This window comes from Taeniopygia guttata, chromosome 19, assembly GCF_048771995.1.
Source record: "Taeniopygia guttata chromosome 19, bTaeGut7.mat, whole genome shotgun sequence".
Taxonomy (NCBI): Eukaryota; Metazoa; Chordata; class Aves; order Passeriformes; family Estrildidae; genus Taeniopygia; species Taeniopygia guttata.
The window spans coordinates 11,099,269-11,108,710 of record NC_133044.1 but is presented as its reverse complement, the minus strand read 5'-3'; the positions used below and the strand labels follow the sequence as shown (position 1 = coordinate 11,108,710).

At 51.5% G+C, this 9,442-nt stretch overlaps 1 protein-coding gene across 3 annotated transcripts; it reads right to left on the bottom strand.

The window, feature by feature from the left end:
* Positions 1 to 5,130: 5,130 nt before the first annotated feature.
* Positions 5,131 to 9,323, bottom strand: BCL7B (BAF chromatin remodeling complex subunit BCL7B). Of its 3 annotated transcripts, none has more exons than XM_072937282.1 (6): positions 9,127 to 9,323; positions 8,743 to 8,818; positions 7,934 to 8,030; positions 6,787 to 6,972; positions 6,502 to 6,581; positions 5,131 to 6,110 (listed from the first exon to the last, which is right to left on the bottom strand). In XM_072937282.1, the coding sequence occupies exons 1-6, from the start codon at positions 9,216 to 9,218 to the stop codon at positions 6,018 to 6,020; spliced, it is 624 nt and encodes a 207-aa protein (XP_072793383.1). In that variant the 5' UTR covers positions 9,219 to 9,323; the 3' UTR covers positions 5,131 to 6,017. The 3 variants fall into 3 exon arrangements, with proteins under 3 accessions (XP_072793383.1, XP_072793384.1, XP_072793385.1); XM_072937283.1 differs by having other exon boundaries at positions 6,787 to 6,957; positions 9,127 to 9,322; XM_072937284.1 differs by having other exon boundaries at positions 9,159 to 9,319.
* Positions 9,324 to 9,442: the final 119 nt, after the last annotated feature.

Here is a 9,442-nt window from a genome sequence, read left to right as displayed (position 1 = left end):
GGGAAATTTTATTTCTGACCTTGCAATATATAGAATTCCAAAAGTGACAGTGGATTGGAGGATGAAATTGCCACCTCTCCAACCACACTGGTCAGACCAACAGTCCATCAATTTTCTCCTCTCACTAAGAAGAATGCAAAACAATCATTATTTACATGAACAGTGCATGATAAACTCCAGTAGAAATATATAAACATCAGAAGGCATAGAAAAGTTTTAAAATAACTTTAAAACTTTTAAAAGAACAGGGTGACAGAGAACCATGTGTCACTTGTATACACAGCCGAGCCTTATGGACCCAAGGAGACTTCTGTGATGCAATAAAATCTCAGATAATCAATGGTCAGTTCGAAACACATCAGACTCCCATCTAACTAAAGGGAACATTGTGAGTCAGTGGAGTGTCATGCATTCAAGGCACCACTTTGAGCAAGTTGGGCCTCTTGGAACACAGGTGCCACTGGGACATTGCAAGGCCTAGTAGAAACAAGGCTCCATTATTACACTAAAAGGCCTCATGGCATCTGAGTGGCTACTGTGTCACAATGGCATCTGATAGAAGTTTTCATGGAGACACTAAAGTTTTCATGAGACATACTCATGGCACCCAGGAGACCACTGTAATGCTATGTGATCTTGGGGAATGCAGTGTCAACTGCAAACATGGCAGGGCCATGGAATACAGGTTTTACTTGTGTACTGCCAGGGAAGGTGGAACTAGGTGTTCATTGTAACACAGCAAAGACTCATGGAAGTCAGAAGACCATTGTGCTGCAATGGAATCTCATGGATCCAAGGATCTACTCTGATTAACTTGGGCATCATGAGCAACAGGTGTCCCTGGGACATTGCCAGGCCTAGTAGGAACAAGGCTTCATTTTTTAAAGCATGCTCTCAGGGCACCTAGTAGGCCACTGTGTTGTAAAGGAATCTGATGGAAGCAAGTGTCCATTGCAACATAAGAACGCCTCATGGCACCCGGGAGACCACGATGACACAATGCAATCTCTGGGAACCAAGTGGCAACTGCAAACTCTAACCCTAACCGCTAATTCTAACCCTTACCCTAACCCTAACCCCTTACTCTAACCTTCTGCCCTCCTCCATCACCACTGCCCCGCCACCCTTGTCCTCACACCAGGAAGCACTGCAAGCTATACTGCACTACAAGCTGGAGGTCAAGGTCTAGGTTGTGCTCAAGCATGCTGGAAAACACCTTTCTGAGAAGAGATGTCTTCCCAAAATGCAATTTTGCATTCTTTCCTAAAGTTCATTTTTAGCCTGCCACCATCTTGGGATGGACATCTTGACTTCACTGTAGTGAATTCTGGCCATTACTGCCATCTTGAGTGTGGTGTGATGCAATTTCTGGTAAATCTTCACCATCTTGAGAGTAGCACTGCAAGTTTGTTCTGGATCCGCCATCTTGACTGTAATAGCACATGACTTCCTGTCATGCTCACCATTTTGAGAGCGGACTGATGCCAATTCCTGGCTCCTCTACCACCTTGAGCACATTATCATCATAGAATCACAGAATCACTAGACTGGAAGAGACCTTTAAGACCATCTAATCCAACCCATGCTCTAACACCACCTCAACTAAACCATGGCACTGAGTGCCACATCCAATCTTTTTTTTAAACACATCCAGGGATGGTGATTCCACCAGTTCGCCGGGCAAATTAAATAGCACACATGCGCAGTACCTCGTGCTTACCACCAAGTGGCAGCAGCGATTTAAGGCCCAACCAAGATCTCGGCCTTTGTCTTGCAGTGACACACAAAACCACTTTTTCTTTGAATACACAGAGCTATTTCTATTGCCTTCATAGAGATCATATTTTCAAGCTCTTTCCTATTTGAATAATTTCTACAAAAAGTACATTGTATTTTCAAACTCTATATATCTGTATTTGGAATTTCTTATACTCTTAAGATCCTGCATATAAAACAGTAGATAAAGGATTGTATTTGGAAACAAATTTGTATTAAAATTATTTATATATGTATACCCCTACAACTACTTAACCCAGCAACTCAGTATCTCAGGAACAGTTCATAGGCAGCTACCAGGAGCCAGACAGAGTCATAACTCCTGGCAGCTTTCATCTTGTAACAATCCTCCAATATTCACAATTTTAGGAGGCAGAATCCCACTTTTAGCCTCAGAATCCCACTTTTAGTCCCCACATTAGTGACTGTGAATGTTAGCTCTTTTCCATAGGAAGGAAAGCCTTGCAACCGACTGTCTCAGGAGCAGTTGAGACACAGCCCCCAGGAGTTCAAGGTCAGCCAGAGCCTGGCAGATTTCATCTGGAAGGAATCCTCTGATATTTGCAAATTTAGGAGGCAGAATCTCATTTTTGGATTACAGTGCCTGACCATGAATTGATGGCCCTTTTCCGTATGAAGGAAAGCCTGGCAACCCAGTGTCTTGTGGGCAGTTGTGCTCCAACCCAAACCACTCCATGACTCAATGATTGGTAGTGCTTCAAGAAGTCCTGCTGAATGAGTTCAGGGACAGGGGTACCACTGCAAGCCAGTAACTGCACTATTATCCCAGTGCCTGTAGCTGGTCAAAGGTCAAAGGGCCCTTTCTAGGTTTGATGAGAACACCCTGAAAACAAGTTGATCTTTCCTCCTGAGCCTTTACAGCAGAACGCAGAAATGAAGTTGACACTAATATAAATGCAGGTTTTATCTGGGTCTGCAGCTGTTATAAGCTCCATCTATTTCCTGATGCTCAGTCTTTTGGTCAGTGCCCGGACCCCCACACTCTCCTCCTTGACAGTGCCCAGCACCATCCAGGATTGAGGGTCACCATGGAACACAGGACAGCAGGATGGTTCCATGTGTATGGCACAGGCATAGCCCTGTGAACAGCCTGCTTGGTGATAAACATCCAGGATGTGCATCTGGATCTGCATGCCAGCCCCAGAGCCGCAGAAGTGAAGGGTACACATTGAGCCGATGGCATCAGCTACTGTTTGTTCTAAGGCTACTTCTCTCTGTGGGTCCCGGTGACTTTACCATTGTCATCCACACCAAAAAATAAATATCCAACCTCAGTGTTTGCAAAGGCAAAGATGTATTTACGAAGGCTTTTTTCTGATGCATTACAAGCTACTCTTTGTACTGCATTCCTTAAATTCAGTAAGTGTTGCCTCTGTGAAACCCAGGACCTCCTCAACCAGCACATCGTCTTTCTTTAAAATCCTGCCCGCAGCATCTTGGATGTTGTGCTCTTGGATGTTCAGAGGAGGCTCTTTTGCTCCCTCATCAAAACTCAGCTGAGCTCTCTTGGGGTCAGCCCATTCTCGTTGTGGCACTTGCCACAGTTTTTCTTCCTCAGGAATTCAGGAGCTTCTCTGGAAGTCACAGGATAAACCAATGTGCTTGGGCCTATGAAACAAACCAGTGGTTAAGCTACAGAGGTGCAACTTTGTGGCTGCACCTCCCAGCTCCGGACCTCCACAGCACCATGTTTTAATAAAAAGCAGCAGGTCACTCCCCTTCTGCATCCATGCAAAGTATTCAGAGGCCTTGCTTCTGCAAGTGTAATCCCTGAGGCTCGTCTCTATGTCTCCACAAATGCTATACTCCCAGAAGTCATTCTTGTCCTCACTCTCCATTCTCAGTATTCCACCTCCTGAATTCAGCAATGCACACACTTGCTATGGAAAAGACTTCTGTTTTCTGATTGCTAGACTTCTTCTTTCTGGAACTCTTTCCTAAAAGTATTTTCCCAATAACTACCAAACATCAGGATAGTTTGTGTTCAAATCAATCATGCAGCTGCCCTTTCTGGCTGGCCATCCTGATGCTGAAATTATACATTATTAAAAATACTTCATGATTATCACAGAATTGTTAGGATTCAGAATTGTTGGGAAAGTTCTCTGAGACCATGGAGTCCAGTTTGTCCCACAGCACTGCCAAGGCCACCACTAACCCATGTCCCTCCCCATAAGCCACATCTACACATCTACTAAATCTCTCCACAGATGGTGATTCCACCACTGGCCTGGGCAGCCTGTGCCAGAGCTGGACAACCCTTTCACTGAAGAAATTTTTCCCCAATGTTCAACCTAAATATCTCTTGAGAAAACTTGAGACTGTTTCCTGTGATAAATGGATGTGATTAATGCTAATAAAATTGTAATTATATCAATAATTTGGGAAAATAATAAGAAAAAGCATACATGATCAGTATTAAAGAGCAGGAGGGTTACCTTACAGATGATTCTTGTGAGAAAACGGATATAGGATGTAATGGTGGAATAAGCAGGATATCCAAAAGTAGAAATGGCCTTGAGGAGGAAAAACTCCCAACACATAATTGGCAGAAGTCAGGAACTGACTCCCAAACCAAATTTGGCACTAACTAAAGTTAAGATAACTCCTAGTGAAGGATCGACCTTGAATATGAATAAAGTTGGGACCATTCCAGACAGGGAGTCTAAAACAGTGGTCTTATCTATGAAATAAATAAGGTTTAATTGGAACATAGTGCTTACTTGTATAACATCAAGCTCAACGTCCATGTGCCACCTGCCAGGTTATCCAGAGGACATGTGAGGAAGACCTTTGGCCTTTCTCCAAGACCCCCGAAGAGACCAGAAGACCCCATAGCAGCAATGGAAGCATGCACTGTGCAGTAGAATGATGTAGATGTCAAGAATCGGAAATAGGAGGAATTTGTGGGAAACTATTAATCAATATGTATTAGTATACAGTATATAAGTCGTGTTTGGATCCTTTTGCCTTTTGTACGTGAGGCAGGATGGGAAGCTCTTCACATACCCCAACCAATCAATTTTTGCTTATGCTTTATCAGAACCACTACCAAATTTATTTTTGTAACTACTGAGTTATACTTGATATGTTATTCTATCTCAATTAAAACTGCTGCTAAATTTAAAGTTAGTGGTATAATAAATTAGACATATGGGACCTCAGTCATAACATTCTCCTCATGCCACTCCTTGCTCTGTGGGAGCAGAGCCCAACCCTCACCTTGCTTGTACCCTCCTGTCAGGGAGGCCAGCACCAGCCCCCGTTTAGCAGAAACTTCCCTTCTCTTCCCGCACCGCCCCTCCCCAGCCGGCCAACATCGTGCTCTGCATCTGTATTTCAAACAGTTTAATTTGAAAAATATTCTATTCAGTGCTAAAATAACTTTCCACTTCCACGCGCGGCCGCACCTCCAGCTGCACCAGACTCGATCACGGACTCGGCGGGACATGCAGTGGCAGCGCGGGGAGAGTGGGGCTGGGGGACAGCGGGTATTGGGAACGGCAGAGCCCCGGGGCGGGAGCGCTTCCCGGGGGCTCCAGCACCCTGCCGCTTCCTTCACCACCTCGGGGATAGCGGGTACCTAGGCCGGGGCGAGATCCTCCAGCACAGGGCAGCGGCTCCCCCTGCTCTGCCGGCTCCCAGGGGACTGCAGATTCCACTCAGCTGGAACTGTGCCCCGAGGCAGAGCCGAGGCCGGTAAGTACCTGCCCTCCGGGAGGGGAAAGTGCTCCCCTCTCTCCCAGCTGAATGGCTTAAACTAGCAGCTTATTGCACAGTGTCCCAGTGGGTCCCTGCTGGCCACCCCTTCACTGCCCCCCACAACACATCACCCGGAGCAGGTGGAAGGTGGCTCTCCTGTTCCCAGCACCCAGGGGAAGGGCAGGCAGGGGAGCCACAAGCAGGCAAACAGCATCTGCCAGTGTCCCAGGGACCATGGAGAGCAGGGAGCCACATGGAGAAACCCCCCACACATGCAGCCCACCCAGCGGAGACCCCCAGCTCTAGGGCAGGAACGGGGAGAGAAGGAGCCAATAAATAGAGGCAAATTTGCAGGTACTGGCAGCAGCCCCATCCATCGGGCAGGGCAGGGCAGGGCGCACTTGATGTGAGTGGTGGGAGCCCCGACACTGGGGAAGGGGCAGGCTGGAGGGAAGCGCTGGTCCTGGTGGGGCCAGGCGGCTCTGCAAGGGGCTGGCGAAGGTGCCGGGCCAGGCAGGTTAGCTCTCTGAGGCTGTGTGGCACACAGAGTTCTGGTCAGCACAAAATCTCTTCAGAGGTGGTGCACTGGAGTCCTCCTCCTCTTCAGTTACCTGCAAGAGCCAGAGGTCACAGCAGTGACACCAAGCTACACACACCTAGACAAGGCTGTGTCACACCATGGGGACAGCCCAGGCTGTCAGTTATGCACAGACCCCAGCGCACCAGGAATGGGAATCCACTCCAGCCCTGGAGCCTGCCAGAATCGTAGTTTTCCCACACCCCCATATCCTTCCCTCACACTTCAACACTTGATCTGAACCAGGGGATAAAGACCAAAGCTCAGGAAACCAGGAGGTTCTGGGAGCTCCAAGGGGGCACTTCGGGACTGCAGAGCAAGTCCATCCACCAAGATGCTTCAGCTACAAGAAGTAGCAACAATGGTCAAAGGGCCAATCTGGGTCCATGCACATTTAGAGATGGCTTCAATCCCCCTTCCCTTACCTGAGTCTCGAGAGGGACTGGCTCTTCCTTTGTGAGAGTGGGAGGCTCATCTGCCACTTCTGAGGAAGGCAGGGAGGGCTCTGGGGAGAACAGGTGGGTCAACAAAATTGCAGACCCAGCACCCAGCTCAGTGCTGAGCCAGGAGAGAACACCTAGCTACAGAAGTCCCCGATGCCCAGTCAGCTTCCAGCAGCACCAAGGCCACCCACCAGACCACCAACAGCCCTGAAATGGCCTTCCCTGAGCCTACCCATTTGCCTCCTCCCTTCTTGGCCCAGCACCCACCTTCCAGAGTCTCCTGCCCCAGGGTAGGAGGCTGCGAGTCATCCGTGCGGAAGTCAGATGTGTGGGCAGGACTCATGGACTCACTCTGCTGAGGACTGGGGCTGGAGTTGGGGCTGCTGTCCACCTTGAGCTGGTATACATCAGACAGGGAGCTCTGGTTGCTGTTCTCATCTGCAGAAACAGCACCTGGTGAAGAAGAGCACCTTGACACAGGGGCACAGGCAGCCCAGGGTCCTGCTGAGATGGCAGAGCATGGTCAGAGAGTTACAAATAGGGGATTCACTGTTCCCTGTCAGCCTAAGGGCTGTCAGGCACAGCACTGAGTCCTCCAGAACACAGTGGGAATCATACACATAACTGGCCATGGGAAAGGGAATGTTCCTGCCCTGGGAATGAGAATGATCACTGCCAAATTCCACATCTGCAGCTTGGGAGGGCTCTGGGCATCCAAGACCAGGAATCTCCTGCTGTGTATTATGGTTTTGTTCCTTCTCTGTGAAGCAACACAAGGATTAATGCTCAGCACCTGTCTCCCAATGAGGAAGCAGGCCTGACACACACCTTGCCAAACTGCAGACCTGCAACATAACCCCACCACATCTCCTGAAGTGCCAGCAAATTCCTGATTTTCCTTAGCCACACACAGAGCAGGGGTTGGGGAGATGTGTACATTCTATTTCAGCACTGAGTCTTGCTCTGCCAGAGCCTCTCCTGGCTACACCACAGTGCCTAGACCAAGAGCAAGGCCACGGACAGCCTTTGCCCCTTCACCCTAAGGTGCATGGAAATAACTGTTGGAAAAGCAAGCTTGGCTGTAGCTAGCTACTGGACTCTCCCAAGCAGAGAATGGAAAGGGGTGATCAGGAAACCCCAGTCCTCTAGTTGGCTGTGAAGCTTCCCACAGAAGATTCCAGAAACAGCCCATTAAGACTCTCTAACAGAAAAAATGAACAGTTTGGACAGAAACAATCCAGAAGTGGATCAGCCCAACTCCACAGCTCAACTTAATAGCTCTCTAGTCCACACCAGTGCTCAGAGGCAAGCACTGCTCTTTTCCATACAGGCAGCACACAGAACCAGCAATGTCCCAGCTGCTGTACAGCCTTGGAGTCTTTCCCCACGTTGAAGGGAGCTCAGCCAGACCCACCTTGGAACTCCAGAAGGAGGGAGGAGTTGGCAGAGGTGTCAGCTGGGAAGCCATTGGGTTCTCGGGCCGTGCTGCTACTCGATTTGGATTTCTCTTTCTTAAGGAGAGAAAGAAAAGCACAAACACAATGTCAGAGAAACACATGCTGCTCCAGAGGAGCCATTCCCCTTTCTGTCTCCAGAAGCCCAGAAGGATGTGCTCAAGCTGGCCTTTTCCCTTGCCTTTGGGGGCACATTCCTAAGTGAGAGGCAAAACTCCATCTATGAAGGGACTGGAAAGCAGGAAAGAGAGGAAGAGCTGACACCCATCTAGGAATGACACCGAGTAAAACAAATCCTTGGAGGAGTCAAGCAGAGAGTCTTAAGGGAAGCACGAGAAGGCTCAAGGGAGCTCAGGGGGCTTGACAGTTCAGGGGATGCTCAGGTTGGCTGAAAGGGCATGTTGGGGCTGGGGGGGACCCAAGAAGGCTCGACAGGGACTTGGTGGGGTTCAGGGTCAGCTTGGGGAGGGATCAGGGACTTGGGGGCGCTGGGAGGATCTCGATAGGACAGGAGGGGCTCGGTGGGGCAAGGTCCTCAGCAGGGCTGGGAGGGCTCAGCGGGGCCTCAGGTGCTGGCTTGGAGAGCGCTCAGGGATCGACCTGGAGGGGACTCAGGGGGGTTTGGCGGCGTTCGGCGGAATCAGGAGGCTCAGGGGTAGCTCGGCGGTCGGTAAGGCTGGGGGAGGCTCGGAGCTCAGCTTAAGTTGTTAAGGGAGCTAGGCTGGCTGTGGGCGGCGGCTCCTGGCTCATCTCCACGCGCGGTACCCACCTCCTTACTGTCCGCCACTGGCACCCACTTGAATATCCGCAGGGACGTGTCACCCACCGTCACCCACTTCTTCTCCCTGCGAGACACGAGGCGGCCGGGCCGGCCCGGGGCACCATGGCAACAAGCCCCGCCCCCCACCTTCCGGTTGGCCCGGAGCGCCGTCAGTTCCGCCCCGCGCGGGGCCGCCCCGCCCCCCACGCTGCGATTGGCTGCACTCACCGCCCATCACAGCCGCTTCCGTCCCCGCCCCGATCCCATTGGCCACCGCCCCCCCGCCCGCACCCGCTGGTCGGGCGCGCACTTCCGAGTCGCACCCCGCGGCGCGGCGATTGGCCGTGCGCGGGCGGCGCGGCCCTCCCCCCCCCCCCGCGGGCCCGCCCTCACCATCTGCGGACGCGCTCGATGGCCGCCATCACCTTCTTGATATCATCCTTGGCGCGGCTGCGGGTCTCGGCCCGCACCGAGCGCCCCGACATGGCGCGCGCAGCCCCGCACCACCGGCCCCGCCGCACCCGCCGGCGCACCCGGCCCCGCGCACGCGCCCTGCGTGGCCCGCCCGCGCGCTGCGCCTCCTGCGTCACCGCGCCCGACACGCCCCGGCTGCTGCGCCTGCGCAGACGCACGCGCCCGACAGCGGGCGCGGAAGCGACGCGCGGGGGAGGCGGCGGGGCAGTGGCGGCCCTGAGGGGCGCGTCCCGCT

Coding starts and splice junctions, on each gene's coding strand:
- BCL7B (XM_072937282.1), bottom strand. CDS start 9,218: ATGTCGGGGCGCTCGGTGCGGGCCGAGACCCGCAGCCGCGCCAAGGAT. Junction 8,819..9,126: donor ATCGAGCGCGTCCGCAGATG/GTGAGGGCGGGC, acceptor CGTGTCTCGCAG/GGAGAAGAAGTGGGTGACGG. Junction 6,582..6,786: donor GGGGCAGGAGACTCTGGAAG/GTGGGTGCTGGG, acceptor TGTTCTCCCCAG/AGCCCTCCCTGCCTTCCTCA.